General features: G+C 37.3%; 1 protein-coding gene across 3 annotated transcripts in view; it reads left to right on the top strand.

Moving 5' to 3' along the window:
• MTM1 (myotubularin 1) overlaps positions 1-25829 on the top strand; it is a 106108-nt gene that overhangs the window by 51928 nt on the left and 28351 nt on the right. For all 3 annotated transcript variants that reach the window (XM_020975054.2, XM_078148012.1, XM_020975055.2), the window contains 3 exons: positions 6840-6950; positions 19555-19656; positions 24583-24666. In XM_020975054.2, the coding sequence (XP_020830713.1) occupies positions 6840-6950; positions 19555-19656; positions 24583-24666 (297 nt within the window). The remainder of the gene's footprint in view (positions 1-6839; positions 6951-19554; positions 19657-24582; positions 24667-25829) is intronic.

The raw sequence follows: 25829 nt of genomic DNA, 5'->3' as shown, positions 1-25829 counted from the left end.
TGAGGTAAACTGATGTTTGTGGCAGGGAAATAGCAGAGGCTGGTGGTACGTTTCCTGGACTGCAAGGTATAAAAGCGTTTGTGTCAGTGGTTGTGCATTTTGTGATGGTGGTTGTGCCAGGGCCCTGTTTGGGGCTCAGGGTTGGAGAAGAGTACCTGAAGTCATTCATAAACCAAGGCATAAACTGAAGGAGCAGTGATCACATCTGGCCTTGGATTCTAGCACATTGGAGAAATCAAAAAGTCAAAGCCCCCTCTCCCCTGCCCCCAGATAGAGCTTTGAAAACAATAGCATAAAAAAACCCTGAAGACTGAGACATTATTCTCCCACACCCTGGCAGTAGAGCCCAACCATAACATAAAGTTAACAGCCAAGAAATACATCATTTAAAAAACGAGCAAACAACAGAGAAATAACATGACCATAAATAGTTACCATGGTAATAAAGAAGATTGAAGTTCAAACTCAGAAGAAGACAGTGAAGTCAAAACAGCTACTTGTAAAGCTTCAGAGAAAAATATAAAATGATCGTGAGTCCAAAAAGAGTTCTTGGAAGAGCTTAAAAAGGACTTTAAAAATCAAATGAGAGATAGAGGAAAAATTGGGAAAGAAATAAGAATAATGCAAGAAGTCAATAAAATTATGAAAAGAAAATCAATCAATTATAAAAAGAGATCCAACAACTTACTGAAGAAAAACAACTCCTTAAAAATTAGAATTGGATTGGGGGCAGCTAGGTGGTGCAGTGGATAGAGCTCTGGCCTTGGAGTCAGGAGGACCTGAGTTCAAATATGGCCTCAGACACTTGACACTTACTAGCTGTGTGAACCTTAACCCCAATTGCCTCACCAAAAAGCAAAAAAAAAAAATTACAATAAGGCAAGGAAAGCTAATGACTTCATAGGACATCAAGAAAAAATAAAATAAAAAGAATAAAAAACAGTAGACAACATGAAATATTTTATTGGAAAAACAACTGACCTGGGAAACAGATGGAGGAAAGATTAAATAAAAATTGTTGGACTGCCTGAAAGTCATGGTAAAAAAAAAAAGTTCCAGGGGTGGGGTGCCTGTGGCCTCGAGGTCACATGTGGCCCTCTAAGTCCTCAAGTGTGGCCCTTTGACTAAATCCAACTTTTACATTTGTTCTGTGAAGTATAGACACTATAGAAATATGAACATTATACTTCAAGAAATTATTAAGGAAAATTGCCTTGAAGTTTTAGAACTAGAAGGTAAAACAGAAATTGAGAAAATTCACCAATCACCATCTGAAGAGATCCCTAGATGAAAACCCACGGGAACATTATAGCTAAGTTTCAAAACTCCCAGGTCAAGGAGAAAATATTACAGGCAACTAAAAAGAAACAATTCTAATATTGTGGAGCTACAGTCAGGATAACACAAGATTTCACAGCTTCTACATTAAAAGACCAAAGAGCATAGAATATGACATTCCAAAATGCAAAGGAGCTGGTTTTGCAACCAAGAATAACCTACCCAAAAAAGTTGAGTGTAATCATGCAAGGGGAAAAATAAATATTTAGTGAATTAAAGGAGTTTCAGACATTTTTTAGGAAAAGATCAGACCTGAACAGAAAATCTGACTTACAAATAGAAGAATCAGGAAAGACATAAGAAGGTAAACATGAAAGACTAATCATAAGGGATTTAATAAGGTTAAGCTGTTTACATCCTATATGGGAAAATGGTATTTGGGAATATTTGCCTTATTAAGGCATTCTGGGAAAATGGTGGAATAGGTCAGAAATTTCCAGGCTCTCCAGATTTCCTTCACAAACAGAAAATCACCTTGAAATGAACACAGAGCAGCAAAAAATAAAGATGTAAAGGAGTTGTCCTCCTAAAACATCTTGAGAGGACCTCAGAGAAGACTCCAGGGGCTGAGGTTTAGTCTGAGTGAAGTGCAAACACCTTCAGGCCAACTCCACTGAATCAACAATCAACAAAATCAGAAGCAGACTAGGCCTCAAGAACTTTCACTTCAACTTTCACATCATTAAGGAAAATTGGAACACTTAAGAATGTTATTATTGTTAGGGTAGTTAGAGTATTCATAGAGGGTTTGAGGTTGAGTTGATTAAGATAGGATGATCCTAAAGACCAAAATTGGGTAGGAAGAGGTAAAATGGAGCAAATTATCTCATACTAACATGTGAATGGAAGAATGTTTACAGTGGAAGGGATGATAGGATGGAGGGCAGGCAGTGTGGGAACCTTATTCTCATTAGAACTGGGTTAAAGAGAGAATAACATATACATCTAGTTGGGTATAAAAATCTTATAGAGTAATAGGAGGGCAAGGGGATAGGATTAGAGAGGGACTCTTAGAAGGGTGTACAGATTAGGGAGTCTATGGACAGAAGTAAATTAGACTTCTAGGGAGAGATAGAGTAAAAAGAGAAGGATAAACAGTGGGGGGAAATAGGAAGGAGGGAAATACATAAATAGTAATTATAACTTTGAATGTAAATAGGATGAGTTCACTCATAAAATGGAAATGGATAGCAGAATGGATCAAAGACCAGAACCTGGCAATATATTGTTTAAAAGAAACACCCTTAAAAATGAAAGATATACATAGAGGAAAAATAAAGGGCTAGAGTAGACATTATGCTTTAGTTGATATTAAAAAAAAAACAAGGATAGTAATCGTCATCTCAGACAAAGTTAAAGCTAAAATAGATTTAATAAAATAGATAAATAGGGAAACTACCTTAAGTTAAAAGGTACCATAGATAATGAAGTAATATATGTGCCAAATGCTGTAGCAGCCAAGTTTGTAAAGTAAAAGGTAAATTAATTACAGGTAGAAATGGCAAAACCATAATAGTGGGGGACTTCAGCTTTCTCTCAGAACTAGATAAATAACACCAAAAAAATAAACAAGAAAGAAGTTAAGGAGATGAATAGAATCTTAGATAAGCTAGATACAGTAGACATCTGGAGAGAGCTGAGTGAGAATAGAAAGGATCGTACCTTTTTTCCAGTGATACATGGCACCTTTACAAAAATTCACCATATATTAGGGCATAAAAACCTTATAGTCAAATGCAGAAAAGCAAAAATATTTAATGTATCTTTTTCAGATTACAATGCAATAAAAATTACATTTGATAAAGGACCATGAAAACACAGTTTAAAAATTAATCGGAGACTAATCCTAAAGAATGAGTGGATCAAAGAAAAAAATCATAGAAATAATAAGTGATTTCATTAAAAAGAATGGTAATAATGAGACAACATACAACAAAACTTATGGGATGTAGCAAAAGTAATTAGAGGAAAATTTATATGTTTAAATGCTTACCTAAATAAAATAGAGAAATAGCAAATCAGTGAGTTGTATATTTAAAAAACTAGAAAAACAAGAAATTAAAAATCTCCAATTAAATACCAAATTGGAAATCCTGAAAATGAAAGGTGAGATCAATAAAATCAAATGTAAGGAAACCATTTAATTAATAAATAAAACAAGGAGTTTTATTTTAAAAAAATAAAATAAACCATTGGTTAATATGATTTTAAAAAGAGAGAAGAAAACCAAATCACTAGTATCAAAAACGAAAAAGGTGAATACACCACTAATGAAGATGAAATTAAAGCAATTATTAGGATGAGGGGTTTTTTGCCCAATTATACACCAATAAACTTAACAATTTAAAGAAATGGAAGAATACTTACAAAAATATGAACTGCCCAGATTAACAGAAGAGGAAATAGAATATCTAAATAAACCTGTTTTAGAAAAAGAGATTGAACAGGCTATAAATGAGCTTCCTAAAAAAAAAAAAAAGCATCAGGATCAGATGGATATACCAGTGAATTCTACTGAACATTTAAAGATTAATTCCAGTATTATTATTTGGGTTAATATGAATTATTTGGGCTAATAGGTAAAGAAGAAGTCCTACCAAACTCCTTTTATGAAATAAATATGGCGCTGATACCTAAACTAGGAAGAGCAAAAACAAAGAAAATTATAGATTGATTTCCCTAATGAATATTGACAAAAAAAATCCTAAATAAAACACTAGCTAGGAAACTACAGCAATATATCATAAGGATTATACATTTTGACAAACTGGGATTTTTACCAGGAATGCAGAGCTAGTTCAATATAAGGAAAATTATTAACATAATTGATTATATCAGTAACAAAAGCAACAGAAATCATGTATATTAATAGATGCAAAAAAACCTTTTGATAAAATACAACACATTCCTATTAAAGACATTTGAAAGCATAGGTATAAATGGATTTTTCCTTAAAATGATGAGTAGCATCTACCTAAAACTATTATCAAGCATTATCTGTGATGGGGATTAGCTAGAAGCCTTCCCAATAAGACCAGGAGTTAAACAAGGATGCCCATCAAATATGGTTCAGTATTGTACTAGAAATGGTAGCAATGACAATAAGAGAAGAAAAAGAAATTGTAGGAATCAGAATGGGCAATGAGGAAATAAACTCTCTTTTTGCAGAAATATGATAATATACATGGAAAATCCTGGAAAAAAAAAAAAGGAAATCCTAGAGATTCGACTAAAAGAGTAGTTGAAACAATAATTTTAGCAAAGTAGCAGGATGTAAAATAAACCCACATAAATCATCAGCATTTCTTTATATCACCCACAAAGCCCTGCATGAAGAGATAGAGATATTTCATTTAAAATAACTGTAGACAATGTGAAACACCTGGGAGTATACTTGCCAAGACAAACTCAGGAACTATATAAACACAGTTATAAAACACTTTTTATACAAATAGATTTAAACAATTGGAGAAATGTTATTTGGTCATAGGGAGGCATAGTCAACATAAAATGACAATTCTACCTAAACTAATCTATTTACTCAGTACCATCCCAATTAAACTACCAAAAAGTTATTTTATGGAGCTAGAAAAAAAAATCATTTGGAAGAACAAAAGGTCAAGAATATCAAAGGAATTAATGAAAAAAATGTAAACTATCTGGTAGGGGCTAAGAAATAGAAAGATGGATCAGCAGAATAGAGTAGCTATACAATGCATAGTAGTAAATTACTGTTGTAACCTTTTGTTTGATAAATGTAAAGATTTAAGCTTTTGGGATAAGAACTCACTATTTGGTAAAAATTGCTGGGAAAACTAGAAAGCCGTCTGGCAGAAACTAAGTATAGACCAAATGTCTTATACCAATTACCAAGAGAAGGCCAAAATAGATACATGACCTAGACACAAAGGGAGATATCATAAGTAAATTAGAAGAACGTGGAACTTATTATCTATCAGATTTATGCATAGGGGAAGAATTTATGAAGAGATAGCATTGGGGATGTAAAATGGATAATTTTGATTACATTTAAAAAAGTTTTGTGCAAATAAAACCAATGTAGCCAAGAGTAGAAGGAAAGCAGAAAATTGGGGGGGGGGGATTTTTATAGACAGTTTCTCAGATAAAGGCCTCATGTCTCAACTATATAGAGAACTGAGTCAAATTTATAAGAATATCAATCATTCTCCAATTGATAAATGGTCAAAGGATATAAACAGTCAGTTTTTGGAAGAAGACGTCAAAGCTATATATAGTCTGTCATATGAAAAAGATGTTCTAAATCATTATTGATTAGAGAAATGCAAATTAAAACATCTTTGAGATACCATCTCACACCTGTCTGGCTAAAATGACAAAGGGGAAAATGACAAATGTTGAAGGGAATGTAGAAAAATTGGGACACAAATACTCTGTTGGTGGAACTGTGAACTGATCCAACCATTTTGGAGAGCAATCTGGAATTATGCCCAAAGCATTATAAAGAAGGTCATTGATAAGAAGAAAGTTCTCATATACAGCAAAACATTTATACTAGCACTTTTTATGGTAGCAAAAAACTGGAAACAAAATACATGCCGTTGATTGGGGAATAGCTAAACAAATTGGGGTATATGAATGAAGTATTGCTATGCTGTTACGAAGTGATAAAAATGTTAACTACAGAAGCTATTAGGTCTATTTCCCCAAGGTGACCAGGGGAAAGGGAAAGAACCCATATGTTCTAAAATATTTATAGCAGCTCTCTTTGTGGTGTCAAAGAACTGAAAATTGAGGAGATGCCCATCAGTTGGGGAATGGCTGAACAAGTTGTGGTATACGATTGTGATGGAATACTACTGTGCTCTAAGAAATGAGGAGCAGGTTGATGCAAAGTGAAACGAGCAGAACCAAGAGAACGTTATATACATTAATAGCAATATTGTTCAAAGAGTGAGTGTGAATGAGTAAGCCATTCTGAGTAATATGAACATTCAAATCAACTATAAACGATGGGGCTTTTTACCTCCACAGAAAAAACTGATACGTGGACGTATATATTGTGTGGTTCTACATATATATCTATGTCAAAAAAAAAAGAAAGAAAGAAAAAAAAATCAACAGTTAAGAGAAACCAGATGGGCTTCCAAAAATCTGTTCCGTGTGGGGTTTTAGACTTTGGAGGATTGTTTTTAGAGATTTGAGCATGTAAGCCTATTTTAATCCTTGCTGTTTATGTTGTGTCATACTTTCATCTGTAAAGTTTTACAATTTCAAGGTAAATTCTCCTGTATATTGCCTGTGAAGTTTTGGTAGATTCACGATTTGTTTGGTGGTAGGAGAGTGGGAATGTGATTTCATTAATGTAGGAAACTTCTGGTGAGGACAGCCCCTCTGCCAGTGCAGATCAGCAACCACTTTATGCTATAGAGTTATAAAGAGTTGCCTGGGCCCCAGAGAGATATACTTGACTTCTTGATTTTTAACAAAACTATTTACTTCTGCATTTGTGTCTCTTTTAGGATTCTGGAGCATTACTCGACATTCCTCTGGGTGTCATTGCACGAGTTGAAAAAATGGGAGGAGCTTCGAGCAGAGGAGAAAATTCCTATGGACTAGACATTACTTGCAAAGTAAGATATTTAACACTTTTATCATGAAGCAAGGGATAAATGATATCAAGCAAACAAAAAAAATCTTTGGAAATTGAAACACCTATATTAACCTAAGATTTTGAAAATGTTTCTCCATTCAGATGCTCACCTCCTTCCTTAATTGTATCATACATTCTCAAGATCTAGTTTTCCAAAACTGTCAAGAGCAACACTTTACATATGATACATTTTGTTGACAGACATGGAGGGGTGGGGCAGCTAGGTGGTGCAGTGGATAGAGCACTGGCCCTGGAGTCAGTAGGACCCGAGTTCAAATCTGGCCTCAGACACATAACACTCACTAGCTGTGTGACTGTGGGCAAGTCACTTAACCCCAATTGCCCCCCCCACACACACACACACAAAGAAGTTATCGACAAATGTGGAGGGGAAGAAATTTCCCCTTTCTAGTATTGTTACTATATCCCTTTGGTATAATATTTGTTAGTACAAGAGTAAGCAAACCTTTTGGGGGGAGAGCAGGGTACTGTTTTTCCTGAGGCCTTTTCCAAGTGACCCTCCCCAACAGCATGTCAGCAAAGGTTTTATATTTAGAAAAGCAGGAGGAAATAAATAGAGCATGTTTTTAATGAAAGAGAAAGAACTTCATTGGTTTTTGACTCACCACATGATTAGGGAATAAGGTAGTAGTTTAACATGGAGCGATTCTGGGCCGCCTTTACTTTCAGAGAAGACAATAAAGTTAACTGCCTTTTAATCAGTGAGATTTATCCTTCTATTAACAGTGAATAAAACAAAATCCACTCTGAAAATAAAGCTTGCCTTTGATGTATTTTGTATTAGAAATATGCCACATATAGAGTAATTATATCATAGAATCTTAGAGCCAGAGAGAACATACATAGTTCAGCCTTCTCATGTTACAGGTGAGGAAACTGAGGCCTAGAGAGGTCAAAGGACTTTTCAAAGATCAAAGATAGAGCTAACGACTAGAATCCAGATCTCCTAACTCCTAGTCCAGTGATTCCTGATTCTAATTTTTGTAGTGAATATAAATCCTAGTGTGTGGGTTTTCTCTCCAGCTTATTAAGGACTAATTTACTGTTCTGTGTAGAAGACTGAAGGAATTTAGGGATCCTGTCCAGAGCAAAAACACATATAATTTTTTTTGTCCTATTTCTCTTATTACTGTTAGCTGCTACCTACTACCTTGATCTGCTTCTTAAATCAGTACTATATACCCTGATACTTAAGTGATTTGATCAGCTAGAACATGGAGATTTGGGGAAAAAAGCTGCTCTGGTTCCTTCTTTTTCATTGTATTTGGAAGTCCACTGATAGACAAACTTGCATCTCTGATTGAAGCTGAGCTTGGGTGAGCAAAGGAAACTTTTAATAGTTTAATGTGAGGCTTCAGCTGATTCAATATATTGGGAGTATTTTCTGCCTCCTTAATGTCAATGTAGTTCAAAAAGCCATGCCCCAAGCTCTTACCAATGGTTTTTCTTGGGAGCTTATGGATTCTATTTTATTAGTGTTCCCAGAGGGACACTTCAGCTCTTATCATATTCAGAGGAAGGTGATTATTAAATTGGTTTTGCTGGTAACTCTGTTACCAGAGTTAGAGCAATTGGACCATTCATTGGAATTATTAACACTTGAAAATAATTGTTAATAAAATAATCTAGAAATTGATCAGATTTTTTTAGCTGAATGGTTAAGTATAATTGTTGAGAAGTTCTTTTATGTGTTATAGATATTAGGAAACAAGTTGTTGATAGTTTAGAAAACTGAAATGCTTCCACTTAGAGTGCTGGAGCACTTGCAACCCTTCAGCCTTAGGAGTGCTTATATAATCAACCGTTATAGTTGCAGCTGTTGACAAAACCTAGCTTTGGAAAATGCATTTCTTCCTCCATTTGGCTGTGCTTTGATTTATGGATGGACGACTAGTATTCTGATCTTTTCCAACTATGCTTGAAGTCAGTACTTCCATAGCTCATTATGAAATGAATAATTCAGCAGTATTTGACAGAATTTGTATTTAGGCAGTCATGCTCATTCAAAATTATATAGAATAATAGAACTGAAAGGGTTCTGTGTAGAAATTCATCTGTATAACTTGATCAATTTTGAATCATTGATAAAAATTTTGGACCATAGTAATTGTCTTCTTGCTGTATGTATGTTGTGGGATCCTGTATGTCGTAGAACATTTGTTGATTCTTTGCTTAAAAATAAAGGGCTACGAGGACTTCAAGCTAAGTTGGTTGCCTGAACAGAATGTCCAACACAAAACCTAAGAATTGACTGATCAAGATCAAGAAATCCAATGAGAAATTATAGTAAATGACTTCATCCACTCCAGAATTGCACAAAAAGTTAGCCAGAACTCAGTGGGAGTTAGAAAACAAAGCCTGCAAGAAAATCCAGTCCGGCCTGCACAGTCAGACAAGACAGAAGCCTCATATTGTGACTAAAGATACCAGAAATACCTGTGGCTTGCAAGACTTTGTATCCAGAGGAAGAAAGATCAAAGGGCTCTCATGAGAAAACTCAAGGCTGATCAGAAACCCAAAGAATAGACTTTAGAAGCAGCAGGGCCAGTCTGGGCATGGCAGTGCCTAGACTGGAACATACAAGGCTCAGGGATTCTGAAGCCCCTAGCATTCTACCCTAAGACTCCATAAAGGGCCCTCCAAACCCAGTGCTTTGAACTTTAGAAATCCAGGGAAGCCTAAAATCTATCAGTACCAGGAGATAGAGGTCAGTGTAGGAACCCAGGTTATCCATGTTGGGACCAAGCAGGGCCAACCACTCCACCCAAAAGCACAGTGGGGAGTGGAACCTGACCCTAGCACAAAGCCTCAATTTAGAAACTAAGGCTGGAGATATTAGTAAACAGAAGGCATCAATCACTATAAAGAGTTATTGTGGAACCAGGAATACCTAAAAATTCAGTCTAGAAAGTTGAATAACTCCACAATAACTGCAAACAGAGATGCAAAGGAAAAAAACAGATTTTTCACAAGGACTACATGAATATCTGGAAAAAATTATGCTAGAGGGGCAGCTAGGTGGCACAATGGATAGAACACCAGCCCTGGAGTCAGGAGGACCTGAGTTCAAATCCGGCCTCAGACACATAACACTCACTAGCTGTGCGACCATGGGCAAGTCACTTAACCCCAATTGCCTCACCAAAAAAAAAAAATTATGCTAGAGATAAAAAATAAACTAAAAGCTCTAGAGGAAATAACTGAAAGAAGAACAAATAGCTTAGAATAGGAAGTGGTAACCTTACCCAAAAATTGAATGCCCTAGAACTTAGAATAGATCAAACATAACTCAGTGACACTGTGAAAATATAAAGTTCTCACTATTGAAAATAGCTAACCTGGAAAACAACCTAGGACATAACTTAAGAATCACCAGATTCCCTGAGAACCATGGTTTTTAAAAACCTGGACACTATATTTTAAGATATCATAAATGAAAACTGCCCCCAACCTATTAAAACCAGAGGGCAAAGTGAAGATAGTAAGAACCCACCAATCACCTCCTTAAAGAAATCCCGAAAAGAAAAGTCCCAAGAATAGCCAAGATATCCAGAGCTCCCACATACTACAGGCATCCAGAAAGATGTAACTCAAGTGCCTGAGAACCACATTCATTATCACACAAGACCAAGCAGCCTCTTCTCAAACTAGAGAAGATCCTGGAATACCATATTCCAAAAGGCAAAAGAGAAAGGCTTACAACCAAGAATAACTTGCCCTGCAAAGCTGAGTGTACCCCTACAAGGGAAAAAAATGAATGTTTAATGAAATAAAAGACTTTCATTCCTAATGAGAAGACCAGAGCTGAATAAGAACTTTGAAATGCAAACAAAGTCAAGAGAAACCTAGAATGGCAGATGTTTATTTGAGCAATTGAAAGGGAGGGGGCTTTACTATGATGAAATGCTAACATTCTAAGAGAAACAGCAAGTATCACTTTAATATCTTAGCTCTAGTAATTAGAGTTAGTAATCCTGGCAGTGGTGGAACCATTACAAATAGGTGCAAATACCCTTTATTTCTACTATTATTTGACATTGTTCTAAAGTGTTAGCTAGATCACACCCATCAGATTGACAAAGAAGACAAAAAAAAAAAGGAAATGACAAATGTTGGAGAGACTACAGGAGAACAGACACGTTATTGCCCTGTTGGTGAAGCTGTGATTTGATCCAGCCACAACAATTTGAAACTCTGCCCCAAAAGTCTGTTAACTGTGTCTACTAACTGACCCCACTACTAGGCTTCTGTCTCAGAGGGATCAAATGAAAAGAAAAAGGACCTTTACACACACACACACACACACACACACACACACACACACATATACACATGTGTATGTATGTATGTATTGTGTATATGTATATTGCATGTGTGTGTACGTATCCATATAGTAGCACTTTTTGTAGCATAAAACGGGAAACTAAGGAGGTTCCCCTCACTTAAGGAATGGCTGAACAAATTGTGGTCTAGGAATGTAATGAAATAATATGCAACATGAAAAATGATGGAAGAGGTGATTTCAGAGAATCCTAGGAAAACTTTTGTGAATTAATATGGAACTAGAAGAACAGTTTCTTCAATAAAAACATTGTAAAGATAAGCAGTTTTGAAGGACTTTACTCTCTGCAAAGTGAGGACCAACCATGACTCCAGGTGATCTCTGATGAAGGTTCTCCTGATAGAAGGCTAATGGACCTAAGATACAGAAAGAAACATACATTTTTTATATGGCCATTATATGATCTGATTTTACTTGAGTATGCCTGTTTTTAATTCAGTTTTATTTTCAGATCTACATTCTCTCCATCCTGCCTACTTTTTCTCTCCCTCTTTTTCCTTCTCCCATTAAAAAAGCAAAATCCCTTTTACAATTATGTAGTCATGCAAAAGGAATTTCTGCATTGGCTAGATCCATAAATAAAGTCTCAATCTGCATACTGAGTTCATCACCTCTCTATCAGGAGATGGGTAACATGTTTCATCATGAGTCTTTTAGAATATCAGTTGGCCATTGTGTCAATCCGAGTTCTTAAGTCTTTCATAGTTGTTTGTCTTTACAATACTATTGTAATATTATTATATTGAATGGTATTGTATAAATTGTTCTCCTGGTATGCTCACTTCATCCTACATTAGTTAGTACAGGTCTCCCCAGGTTTCTCTGAAACCATCCCCTTCATCACCTTCTTGTACCATAACTTGTTCAGCCATTCTTTATTTGATGGTCAGATTCCAGTTATTTGCCACCAAAAATAGCTATTACTGATACTTTTATACTTGTGGGTCCTTTTTCTCTTCTTCTGACCTCTTTGGGGATATAGACCTAGTAGTCATATTTCTGGATCAAAGAATGTGCACAGATTAATAATTTGGGGGGCATAATTCTAAATAGCTTTTCAGAATGAATGGATCAGTTTGCAGTTCCACCAACTGTGCATTAATATACCTGTTTTCCCACAATGTCCAGCATTTGTCATGTTCCTTTTTTGTCAACTTTGCCAATCTAATGGGTGTGAGGTGGAACCTGAGAGTTGTTTTAATTTTCATTTTTCTAAATATTAGTGATTTAGAGCATTTTTCCATATGGCTATTGATAGCTTGGATATCTTCCTCTGAAAACTGCCTATTCCAATCCTTTGACCAATTATCAATTGGGAAATGGCTTTTATTCTTATAAATTTGAAACCATTCCCTGTATATCTTAATCCATTCCCTACATATTCTTTTTCATAATTAAATTTTATTTTATCTTCAAACGAAGACCAATTGTCTCTCCCTCCCACTTCCCTTCCCCATCTTCTTCCCTCCCACTGAGAAAACAAGAAAAACAAAACCCTTATTGCAAACATGTGTAGTTAAGCAAAACAAAATTTCTCATTGGCCATATCTTAAAAAAAAAGTCTTAATCTGTGCTCTGAGTCCATTGCCTCTTTATCAGGAGTTAAGTATAAGTAGCATGTTTCATCATGAGTCCCCAGGAATCGTGATTGGTCATTACACTGATCAGAGTTCCCAAGTTTTCCTTTTATACATAATAGTTGTAAGCAGTCGAGATCTGACTTCTCTCCCTCTAACTCCTAACCCTCTACTGAAAAAAAAAGCATATTACACCCATGAATAGTCAGTCAAAACAAGTTTCCACTTTTGCCACGATTCCATATATATTCTAAAAACACCTTTATGGGGTTTTATTCATAGAAACTTGCTGGGGGAAAAAATCCTTGTTTACTGTCTTTTCTAATTTCAGCTGCATTTGCTTTGGTTTGTGCAAAAGTTTTTTAATTTTACTAATCAAAATTGTCTGTTTTTCCTCTTGAGCTCTTCCCTGATCCATAAATCTAAAAGGCATTATTCTTCTTTGCTCCTCTAATTTGCTTATGATATATACATATTTAAAGCTTTTCTTGATATATGCAGTGTGAGATGTTGATCTGTACCTACTTTCTGCGAGACTGCTTTCTAATTTTCCCAACAGGTTTTGTCAGATAGTGAGTTCTTACCACAGTAGCTGAGATGTTTTGATTTTATACAGTAGACTACTCTTCTCATTCTATTATGTGTATCAAAATATGTCCACTGAGCAGTCTATCTATTACCCAGTATAGAATTGTTTTTATGATGACTGCTTTGTAGTGTATAGTTTGAGGTGTGGTGCTGGTAGGCTCCCCTCCTTTCCACTTCTTTTTCATTACTTTTCATAATATTCTTTACCTTTTTTAAACTCCAGACCAATTTTGTTATTTTTTTAGCTTTATAAAGTAACCCTTTAATAGTTTGATTAGTATGGCACTAAATAAGTAAATTAATTGAGGTATTATTGTCATTTTTAGTTTATTTCCGTGGCCTACCCATGAGCAGATAATCATTTTGTAATTATTTAGATCTGTCTTTATTTGTATAAAGAGTATTTTGTAATCGTGTTCATATAGTTCCAACATATGTCTTGGCAGGTAGACTCCCAAGTGTTTTATTCATTCTGCCGTTGTTTTAATTGTAATTTCTCTCTCTATCCTCTTCCACTAGATTTTGTTGGCAGTACACAGAAATGTTGATGCTTTGTGTAGATTTATCTTATATCCTGCAACTTTGCTAAAGTTAATTGTTTAGTTTCATTTTTTAATTGATTCGAGGGTTCTCTAAGGAAACCATTAGACCATCTGCAAAAAAGTGATAATTTTGTTTCCTCTTTGTCAATGCTTGTACCCTCATTCTTTTTCTTGTCTTATGCTATAGCCAGCATTTCTAGCACTCAATTAAACAGTAGTGGAATAGAAATCGTCACCCCAGTCTTAGTGGAAAGGCCTCTAGTTTATTTTTATTGCAGATTATGCTGACTCTTGCTTTTAGATGGATACTCATTATTTAAGGAAAGATCCATTTATTCCCATGCTTTCTAGTGTTTGGAACAAGAACAGGTGGTGTCTCTTGACAAAAGCCTTTTCTGCATCTGTTGACAAAATCATGTGTTTTGGTTGTTTTTAATATGCTCAGTTATGTTTATAGTTTTCCTAATGTCGAACCAGCCATTGGATATATAATCTTTGTGATATGTTGCTATAGTATCCTTGCTAATATTTTATTTAAATTTTTTGCATCAATATTTATTAGGGTTATTGGTCTAGAATGTGCTTGTTTATTATAAGGGTTGTTTTATGACTAGGAGGTAGGGCTTTAAGGGGCAGAGGGGCTAACAACAGTGATTTTTCCCTCTCTCTCTACCTCCCCTACCACCCTGGAGAAAAGAGTCATTAAGACATTTTTTAATATACAGAAGAATAGATAAGCAGGATAGCTTTGAAAGTAACATGCTGAATTATATACTTTTTAAAAAACCCAATAAACTATATGGAATAGAGATTTACAGTTTCAGGTACAATTTTCTTTTATGTTCTACTTGGTATATAGAAATGCTCACTTTTTTTTGGTTTTATGTTCAGAATTTTAAAATGTTTATTTTTAAAATGAGGGATTATAAGGTTCCAAGAAGCTTCTTAAGTTATTTGATGTTAGAATGCCTTGGGAAGAACAAAGTTCTGCACAAGTGCTTTATAGGAACATTCAATGATGTTACTAATCATGTAATTTTAAGTTGTTATCTCTATTCAAGTTAAATTTGAGTAATAGTCATTCTCATCCATGGGAAAAGTACAGCATGGCCTCCCTCCTGGAAGCAAAGGCAAAGAGGCTCAAAGAATGGCTCTCCACTATTTAGATGTTCAGGGAGAATTAAATGTTCCTTTACAAAGGAGAGGAAAGGCTTCAGAAAATGAGGCCAGAGAAGCTGACTTGCCCAAGGTCATACACTAAAGGTGAATCAGCTGCTTGTTGTCCGTCAGGGAATGTTGGTGTGAGAGGCAGTGTGGTGTAGTAAAAAGAGTCAGAGGATGCGTGTTTGAATCCTGGTTCTGCCACTTATCAGTTGTATGACCTTGGGCAAGTCAGCCTCTCTGGCCTCATTTTCTTTATCTATAAAATGAGGGAGTTGGATTGGATGACCTCTTAAGGTCTCTTCTGGCTCTAAATCCAGGATCCTGTGATAGGTGACATTAGGTGAAAAATTGTCTAGTAAGGGTCAGAGGAAAAAACAGACAAGCATTGGTAGTTAGTAGTAGAGAGCTCCGCTGTTCTCCTGACCATGACAGAGGACCACCCAAGACTTGTCAGACGTGATGATGACTACTACTTCTGGGGTTGAGAAAGCACAGCTAATGCTCAAGAAAACAAGAACCTTAAGGGCATAGGCTGTCTTTTAATCAGTTACTGCTGCTCCTGATTGAAGAAAAATTATTCAGAGCAGCCGATTTGGGCTGTGAACATATTATCTGAGAACAGGTTTTGAATACAGACTGTGGCCCAACATGCAGGAATAACACAGAAAAGGACCTAACAAGGACCGGGGACAAAAGAATGTATTTGCCTGGCATCCAAAAACCATATCATATCATATCATACCATCATACAAACTGAAAAGCAAGGACAGAAGACAAACATCCAATAGCTAACTAGCTAGCTAGATCCTCCAAGGGAAATGCCATCAAGAGTAGCTACAGTGTAGGACGATTAGCAATAGATAACCCAAAAAAGGATTTAAGAATAAAACCCATAGCCTCAGATTTCTATTTTTAAAACTGTACAAAGTATTATTAAAAGAACGAGTTGGAACTCCTAACTCAGGAAAGCAAGTTTGACCTCAGGTTCTCTAATTCCAAATCTGTTGTTCCTTCCACTGGGCAAAGAGGAAATAGCAGGATAGCATTGTATTTTAAGAATACACACTCATGGAGGAGATTCAGGAATCACAGTGGGGTGGGGGTGGGGGGTATGGAAGAAAGTATTTAGGTGAAGATCAAGGGAGTCAGAAAAAGAAGCAATATTAGCATCAGAGTGTATTATAGACCATCTAGACAGAAGACATAGACAAGAGTTTAAGCAAACAGGACAGAAACCTAATGTAATAGCAACATGGGTGGGCTGTCAATTAGCCATGTATCTCATGAGGGTCTCTCTCCTCAACTAGGAAGGACTAGAGCTAGCACATTCAAACCCAGGTTTTTATGATCCAAATTTAAGCACTTTGGCCACTATAGGATTCTGCCTTTTTACTACACCACCCTGCCTTTCTTTCCCTAAGAGAAAGGAGGTAAGAAGAAGGTGAAGGCACAAAGAGAGAGGAAATCAGGGCTTAATTCTGACATATATTTTAACTTTAGAAGAGGGTGGAGGGTAGAGAGAGAGACTAGAGGGAGAAAAAAAATAGGTAGGATCCCATGAATTAAAATTGTCCAGAGGAAGTCAGGCCAGGGGATGGGAAAGTCAAGAATGAAATTCTGAAGACAGTAGAAGAAATAGTTCTGAATGGGGTGGGGAGAGAAGGAATTGTCTAAAGAGACTGATGTGTTATGCAAAAGGAACCCCAACCATCTGAGATTTTGAAAAGCTGCTGAAGGTGAAAGTAAAGGCAGGCAATAGAGGGCGGCTCCAAAAGCGTAGCACAGTCTAATAAAAAAAAAGTGTCAGGAGCACTAACTCACAGAACAAATTGAGGCTGATGACAAAACGTAAAGACAGCAGAGGGTTTGGTGTTTTTTAAAGCTATATAGAGGAAAATAAGAAAAGAGAGTTACAGCTGCTTCTTGGCCTGGATGGGATGGTACTAGCAGGCTCCTGAGGGAAGCCAGAGCTGCCCAAGAGAATCATCTTTCCCTTGGAAAGGAGGGAATACAAATGGATAACAGGGAGTTAGTGCCCCTGCTGAGTAAGGACATAATATGAGAGGCCCAAGATCAGTTAGTCGGCATCTTGTGCCACCCACCACACCAAGTGCCGGAGATTCAGAGACAAAAGCTCACATTCTAATGGAGACAGGATGGACTTGGATAGATATATGTACATACAAGAAATGAACAGATAGATACAATATGATCTTAGAAGGGCAAGCATAACCTCTGGGGAACAAGGAAATACTTCCCTGCAGAAGGTGGTATTTGAGCTGAGTTTTGAAGGAAACCAGAGATTTGAAGAACTGCACCTAGTCCAGCCCCCTCCTGAGGCACCTGAAGTTTAAGGAGGTTAAGGGCCATGCCTAGGGGCACACAGCTGGTTAGCATCAGAGCCCAGTTGGTCCCAGGTCTTCTGATTTCTAGTCCAGCCCTTCTGCTTCACCGAGTTGCCTTAATCCATACCCATTTAAATTCAATGATTCCATAAGATTCAAAAAGCAGGGGATTTTTAAAACTTAAAACTTTTGCCTTTTCTTTAAAGGTGCTATTTTTGTGGATAAAATCCATTGAGAAGGCTTCTGAATTCATCATTCAACTCAAACTGCTCTCTTAAAGTGACCTTTTAAGTACCGAATCTAGTGGCTTTTTCTCAGTCCTCATCTTTCTTGACCTCTCTGGAGTTGTTGACACTGTTGATGACCCTCTTCCTTCATGCTCTTTTCTCTAGGTTTTTGTGACACTGATCTCCCCTGGTTCTCCTTTTACCTGTCCAGCTGCTCCTTCTCATTCTTCTTTGCTTGCTCTTCATCCATGTCATATCCACTAACTATGGGTGGCCCCCAAGGCTGTCTCATGGACCCTTTTCTCTTCTCCCTCTATATTCTTTCACTTGGTGATCTCATCAGTGCCTATGAATTCAACTATCATCTCTATACAGATGATTCTCAGATCTTTCTCCTGACCTTCAATCTTCCATCTACAACTGGACATCTCAAACTAAATGTCTTGTAGACATCTTAAACTCAATTTGTCCAACAATGAGTTCATTATCTTTCCCCCAAAACTCTTCCCCTTTCTAACCTCCCTGTTATTGTCTAGGGTGCCACCATCCTCCCAGTCATCCGGTCTCACAATCTAGGTTGTCATCCTCTACTCCTTTCTCTCACCCTCCATATCCAATCAGTTTCTAAGTCCTGCTGTGTTTCTACCTTCTTAACATCTCTTGTATAGATGCCTCCTCTCCTCTGACACTGCCACCACCCTAGTGCAGGTGCTCATCTCCTCATGCCTGGACTATTTCAATATGCTGCTGGTTGATCTCCCTGGCTCAAGTTTCTCCCCACTCTAGTTCATCCAAATTGATCTTCTTAAAGTACAAGTCTGACCATGTGACACACATCCTCACCCCCACCCTCCATTCAGTCAACTCCAGTGGCTCCCTGTTGCCCCCAGGATCAAATATCAAATCCTCTATTTGGCATTCAAAGCCTCTCCCTACCTTTCCAGTCTTCTTACACCTTATACCTCCCCACCTCAGCTACCCTCTTCCAAATATAGTCAGCAATCCAGTGACATGAGCCCCCTTGATGTTCCTTGCATATGACGTTCCATCTCTGGACTCAGCATTTTCATTGGCTATCCCCCATGCCTAGAACTCACTTCTTCATCATTTCTACCTCCTGGCTTTCCTGGAAATCTTCAAGTCTAAGCTACAGTCCTACAAAAAGCCTTTCCCAGGCTTCCTTAATCTTAGTGCCTTCCCTCTGAGACTATCTCAGTTTACCCTATCTGTATACTGTTTGTACGCCGTTGTTTGCATGTTATCTCCCCAGGAGACTCAGAGATCCTTGAGACCTGAGCCTGCTTTGTTTTGATTTGCTTTGGTTTGGTTTTGCCTTCCTTTCCCAGTACTTAGTACAGCGCCTGGCACACTTTTGTTGTTGACTCTTAGTGACCCCATTTGGAGATTTCTTGGCAGAGACACTGGAGTTCCTTCTTCAGCTTATATTACAGATGAGGAAACTGAGGCAAACAGGTTGAAGTGACTTGCCCTGGGTCACAGCCAGTAAGTGTCTGATGCCGGATTTGAACTCAGATCTTCCTGACTCCAGACCCAGCGTGTTATTCACTGGGCTGCCTAGCTACCCACCTGGCACATAGAAGGTGCTTAATAAATGTTTATTCACAGTACTATATAATCAAGCATTCTTTTACTTACATAGAATAATTGTCCTTTTGAGATTCATTCAATTAAAGAGTTTTAAATTAATCTGAATGTTTTTACTTAGTATGACTGTATCTCAGGATGCTGTGGTCATTTTTTTTTAATCTTCCCTTTAGGATATGAGAAATCTGAGATTTGCTTTGAAACAGGAAGGTCACAGCAGAAGAGACATATTTGAAGTCCTCACAAAATACGCCTTTCCACGGTCACACGGTTTGGTAAGCTAATGTTTTTTTCCCTCGAGTTCTAGAGTGTCTGTGCTCCAAAATTTTATTTCTATCTTGTTTCATCCAGCAAGCATTTATTTGAGTAAATAAATGAATGAATAAGTAAATAAATAAACAAATCAAGCAAGCATTTACGAAGGGCCTGGTATGTTCTGGACACCATGGTGGGTGCTGGGGATACAAAGACAAAAAAAGGAAGTAGTCTCTGCCTTCAAGGAGCTAACATTCTGTTGGGGAAAACATCTTATGCATGGAGAAGTAAGCACAAAATTAACACAAAATCATTTCCTGAGGCTACTGCCTAGTTGCATCTGGCTCAAGGTAGCCCTCATATAGAAGATGGTGCTTGAGGTGAGCCTTAAGAGTAGGGAAGGAGAGAATGACAGGAACAGGGGACAGCCAGTACAAAGGCATAGAGATAGGAGATAGAACTTAACGTTCAAAAACCAACAACTAAGCCAGAGAACGTATAAGGGAGAGTAGTTTGCAGTAAGCCTAAAAAGATAGGTTGGAACAAGATTGTCAAAGCCTGGAAATGTCAAACAGAGGAATTTGCACTGTATTCTAGAGTCAGCGGGGAAAGTGCTGAAGAGGTGCTTGGAACAGGAGAGTGACACAGGCCGGCCTGTGCCTTACCAAAGTTGTTTTGGGCAGTTGTATAGAGGCTAGATTAGCGAGAGGAGTGACTGGGGCCTGGGAGAAAGGAGAGGGGAGGAGGGTCTTAACTAACCTGGTGGCTGTATGAGTGGAGAGCAAGGAACAGATGTGTGAGATGTTTTAGAGGTCGAATCAATAAAACGTGGCAACTGATTATATATGAGGAGTGAGTGAGCTCGGAGAATTGAGGATGATGCCAGGATTATAAACCTCAGTGATGAGAATGATGGTGGTGCCATCAACACAAATACGGAATTTAGGAAGGGGATGAGTTTGGGGTTGGACATGCTGAGTTAGAGATGCCCACATTGATTTAGAGATTTCCAGCAAGCAGTTGGTGAGGCAGGATTGTAGCTCGGGAGAGACAAAGGCTGGATATGTAGATCGGTGAACCATCTGGATTGGACCCATGGGACCTGATGAAATCACCAAGAGAATGGATCTAGAAAGAAGAAAGATAAGGACAGAGCCCTGAAGTACACGCACACGTAAGGGATCGGGCAAGCATGATGAGCCAGCAAAGGAAAATAAGAAGACAGATGGGAGGATAGAACCAGGGAAGAATGCTCCAGTGCTCTCCTTCCCCCAAAAAAGCCAGAGAGGAAAGAGTGCCCAGGTAGGAGGAAGGAGTAGTCAGCAGTGTCAAATGTTGCAGAGAGGCCAAGGGGGATGAGAGCCAAGAAGAAGTCATTAGATTTGTTCATGAAGAGATCATTGGTGACCTTGGAGAGAGCAGTTTCATTTGTGCACTGCTATTCCGGGAACTTGGTAGGCGATGAGGTCAGGAGGCAGATTTCCAGGGGTTGAGGAGTGAGAAGAGAGGAAGTGGAGGCAATGAGTAAAGAAAGCTTTGTCAAGGAGATTGGCCATGAAAGGGAAAAGAGAGAAAGGACAATTCTTTATTCTTGGATCAGAAGTACATATTAGCCTGGCACATGCTTTCCTTTAACATATTTCATCTAATCCTGGTTTCTCTATGGAACCTTCTAGTATACTAACTCTTAAAAGAAGATAGTACACCTTTATTCTGAGTATAATAGAAATATGCCGAAGACTTATAGCGTTACTGCCTGATGAAATGATGAAAACGCTGCCTTGGAAGAACTTGTCTTTCTGTAACTATCTTGTGAAGCATTTTTGCACAAAAGACCAGAGTATACCTCAAAATGGGGTTTCTCCATTCCCATGTTTCACTGACCATATTGTCTACTAATGTACATGGCTATATTTTTAGGATTGTATTTGAATCATCTATTAAGCTTTTATTAGAAAGTTATTGGGCTTTTAAAAATAAGTATATTATTTTAAGAGGCTTGCTGTATCATGCATGATTTTATATCAAGCTCTTACATTCAAAATTTTCTGAAATTATAACCTGTTAAAATGATTCATTTTACAAAAGTTCAATTTATGTGCATCTTTTTCAGTACAGACCTTCTGCCTAAAGTGAGATATGCTTGTGTTGGCTTCTGTATAAATGGCCTTAGAAATACTTAAAAATTGAAGAACAGGGTATATAGCAAGTGAGAGGGAGAACTGAGGCCCCAGCAAACCTTTGGAGACTGTTAGAGTTTATTTGAAGCCAGGGTTAGACTTGCTCAGGTTATACTTGCTTTTGGACCCACAGAAATAGCGTCTGGAAACCTAAAAAAGCTCAATTCCAAGTCAAGTCATGAATTGAATGGATTATGGGTGTTTTTCTTCTTCTGAATCACCCTCTGGCCCCTCCTGCTTCCCGTTGCAGGCAAACATTCAGTCTGTTCACTCTGTGGCTTGAACTTGGAACTGAGCTTTATTTACCTTCCACTTAGAATGGCCTACAAAAGAGCAGTTTGGATGTGCTCTGAGTGGATTCACTGGCCTGATCTCATTTCTTAATCTTGTCAGATTCTAAATAAAGTTTTAGGAGATGTTTCAGATTTTCAAAATAACATTCATTGCTTTGCTTTCATTTTCTTTTTTCTTAATATTATTGTGAATTCTTGTAAATAGATTATTACAAAATGTGACATACATTTGCATTGCATGTCTTTTTAAACATAATTTCATATCAACATATTTTGTGATCAAAAAGGGGAAGTTTTCATTTCCGGGCCTCAGTTTCCTCCTCTATCAAAGTGAGGAAATTGGGCAAGATGATCTCTAGGATTCTGCTAGCCCAAAATCTATCTGATCTGTTAAACAACATAATAAAATGTAGTCAAATTCTTTGGGAAATAATTAGGTCACCTTAAATCTCTGTAGTTGTTTTAGCAAATGTAGCTTTTTGTTTAGTTTCTTCAGCAAAGTGTTTAAGATTATAAATGAACTGTTTGGCTGCTGAACCAAGGGAGAGAAAAGAGCACTCTGCTGGGAGTCAGGAAATCTGGGTTCTGGTCCCAGCTCTGCCACTGACAAGCCATATAACATCAGGGCGAGTCATTGGATCATTTCCCTTGCTGTAGCAAGGGGAAATCTTGTGCCAGTTTCATAAGGTTATTAATGAGACATATTGGAGTGCTTTGAGTTTTTTCAAAGAAAAGTGCTGCTCTGTAAAATTGTTTATTCTGATTGACACAATCATGAGCATGCTTTGAAAAAGTATTCATTGAAAACTTGTAGGATGTAAGAGTGTGGAGCCTAATCAAGAATGCATCTTAACTTGAAACATGCAAAATATTGAAAAGGAATTACAATAATCAGAATGTCTTGGAATCATTTCTTTCTGTTGTCATTCTCTCACTTCAGTAAATGGTTCATTTAAATTTTGTTCCTCCAGTTTCCATTTGGTTTCCCCTAATGGTTTGAGATATTTTAGTTAAAGTTGCTTAGTTTTACAAAACTTTCTAGATAATTTTCTAAGTTTTCATCTGAGCTGTATCAGTGAAAACAGTTTTCCTCCACCTTAACTTGATGTGGAGGTGACATCCTGGGTTCCCGATGACTCTACTGGCAGAGTAGTCTTCCATAGGTTCTAGAAAACTAGAAGAACTTCCAGTATAGGCCTGGAAGTGGACTGTATGTCTGTTGTCTGAGGACTGACCGACCTGGCTACATGTGAAGGGGCTCATCACCAGAAAGCTGATCACCAAGTAATGAACTTTTAAAAAATAGCTTTGTAAGTTGTGGTTGAAAAAAGAAATCTGCTTTCTGTGGTGGCAAAGAATCAGAATTGAAGGGATGCCCATCAATTGGGGAATGGCTAAACAAGCCGTAGTGTGTGAATGTAATGGAATGCAATTGTGCTATAAGAAATGATGAGCAAGCGGACCTCAGAAAAACCTGGAAAGACTTGTATGGACTGATGCTGAGTGAAGTGAGCAGAGTCAAGAGAACATTGTACACAGTAACAGCCACGTTGTGCAATGACTAACTTTGACAGACTTAGCTCTTCTCAGCAATACAAAGATTCTGAGACATCTCCAAAGGCCTCGTGATTGAAAATGCTGTCCACAAAGATGAAAGAACTATGGAGTTTGAATGCAGATTGAAGCATACTATTTGTTCTTTTTTTCTTCTGTTTTGTTTTGTTTCCTCTTTCTTGTGGTTCCTCCTATTGGAGGAACATGACTAATGTGAAAATATGTTTAATAGGAATGTATATGTAGAGCCTATACCAGATTGCATGCTATCTTGGGGAGGGAGGCAGAGAGGTAGGGGAGAAAATCTAAAACTCAAAAGCTTATGGAAGTGATTGTTGAAAATTAAAAATTAATTAATTTTTAAAAAGAAATTTAAAAAAAAAGAAATCTGCAAAGGCCTTGGGTTGGGGAGGAGTTGTACTCTGCTCTGATAAAGGAAATATCTTCCACTGATGAAGTTATGGATCCTGAGTTAGGTTAATAGAGGTCACAATTTTAAAAGACTTTAAAATTGATGATTGACCACTTAGCAGGCCTACCAGCTTCAGTTCTGAGAGAACAGCAACTTATTTTAAACATTTTTGCTGTGGAAACCAAAAACCTTCTGAATAATGACTTGGTGAATCAGGAAAAGGAGAGAATCAATTAATAAGTAAAACCTTTCTGGATAAGACTCAGTATTGTTTGCAGTTGTTTTTTAATGCTAACCCCCCCCCCAATAGCTACTGTTGTTAATTTCTCCTAGTTTAAATTTGGTAAGCCTGGTTTAAAAAATAACTTAGGTTGCTTAAATATTGCATATCTGAAAGTGTCTGTAGAAATTTGAGGGGGAAAAATTTTAAATTGTAGGATATATTATTAAGACATTATTAGTTCGCCTGCTATAGATATTAAATGCTTTTCCATTGTCCTTCCCTAGCCATTATTTGCTTTTTTAAATGAAGAAAAGTTTCCTGAAAATGGGTGGATGGTATATAATCCCATTGAAGAATATAGAAGGCAGGTAAGTTGATAAGTAGTTTCATGGTTCTCATATAGCAAATTACAGGTACTTTTTATTTTTGCTTTTTGGTGAGGCAGTCGGGGTTAAATGACTCTCCCAAGGTCACACAGCTACTAAGTGTCCAGTGTCTGAGGCCAGATTTGAAAACAGGTCTTCCTGACTCCAAGGCTGGATCTCTATGCACTGTGCCACCTAGCTGCCCCTAATATAACAAATTACAAAAAAAAAATTAGTAAGCTAAAATAAAAATACACATTGTAATGATCTGTAGTTTGTCATGTTCTTTGGAAAGCAGTAATATTCCAATATTCTTCTGAATGGTAACTGAACAGTGTTATCCAGATTGTAGACAACATATACTATACTGTTCAGCTTGTTCTATGGTTACACTTACCTTAAACCTAGCATATTGCCATAGTCATAGTTACCACTTCAGCAGGGATCATATTGATTCCATTTCTTAACTTTCCTCCCTCTATCACTGAGGAATGTCTTTGTTTTGTGCATAAAATAAATTATAGGCCACTGTTGTAGCTAAATCTTTCACACTTAGCTACTTGATATTTTATTTTTTAGTTCTGCATTAATGCTTTAGTTTGAGAGCCTAACTTTTCTTTTTATACACTAGCAGTTGGTGGCTAATATAGACCTTTGGCAGAGTTAAATCAACTGTCTTCATGAAGTTTCTCTCTCTCATAGCTGCTTGTGCAAGGGAAGGTTTGATGACAGTACATTATTATTAGCACTAACAACCAGCCTGAACATTTCAATAGTGCTTGAAGCACATTGATGTGGGTTAGTCTCATGAACCTCCCAACAACTCTCTGAGCTTAGAATTTGGGGCTGAGTATAGGTCACTAAAGGTATTATCAGCCTTATTTTGCAGCTGATGAAGCAGACTAGGAGAAGGCAACATCCTGGTGCAGTAGAAAGAGTGCTAGGTTTGGAATCAGAAGGTGTGACTTTGAATTCCACCCTCGTCCCTTGCCAGCTGGGTGCCCTCAGTCAAGGAACTGTTCTTCATTGCCCTCATTTGTAAAATGAGATGGTCAGACTGGATGGTCTTTGAAGGCCCCTTCCAGCTTAAATCAACAAGCTTGTAAACATAGAATAATGAAAAGGAAAGTTACATTCCCTGACTTGCATCAAATTTGAACTGAGAT

Source organism: Phascolarctos cinereus, unplaced genomic scaffold (genome assembly GCF_003287225.1).
Source record: "Phascolarctos cinereus isolate Bilbo 61053 unplaced genomic scaffold, phaCin_HiC Scaffold_8;HRSCAF=390, whole genome shotgun sequence".
NCBI lineage: Eukaryota > Metazoa > Chordata > Mammalia > Diprotodontia > Phascolarctidae > Phascolarctos > Phascolarctos cinereus.
Note: the sequence above shows the minus strand (reverse complement) of the source record. Positions and strands in the feature narration are given on the sequence as shown.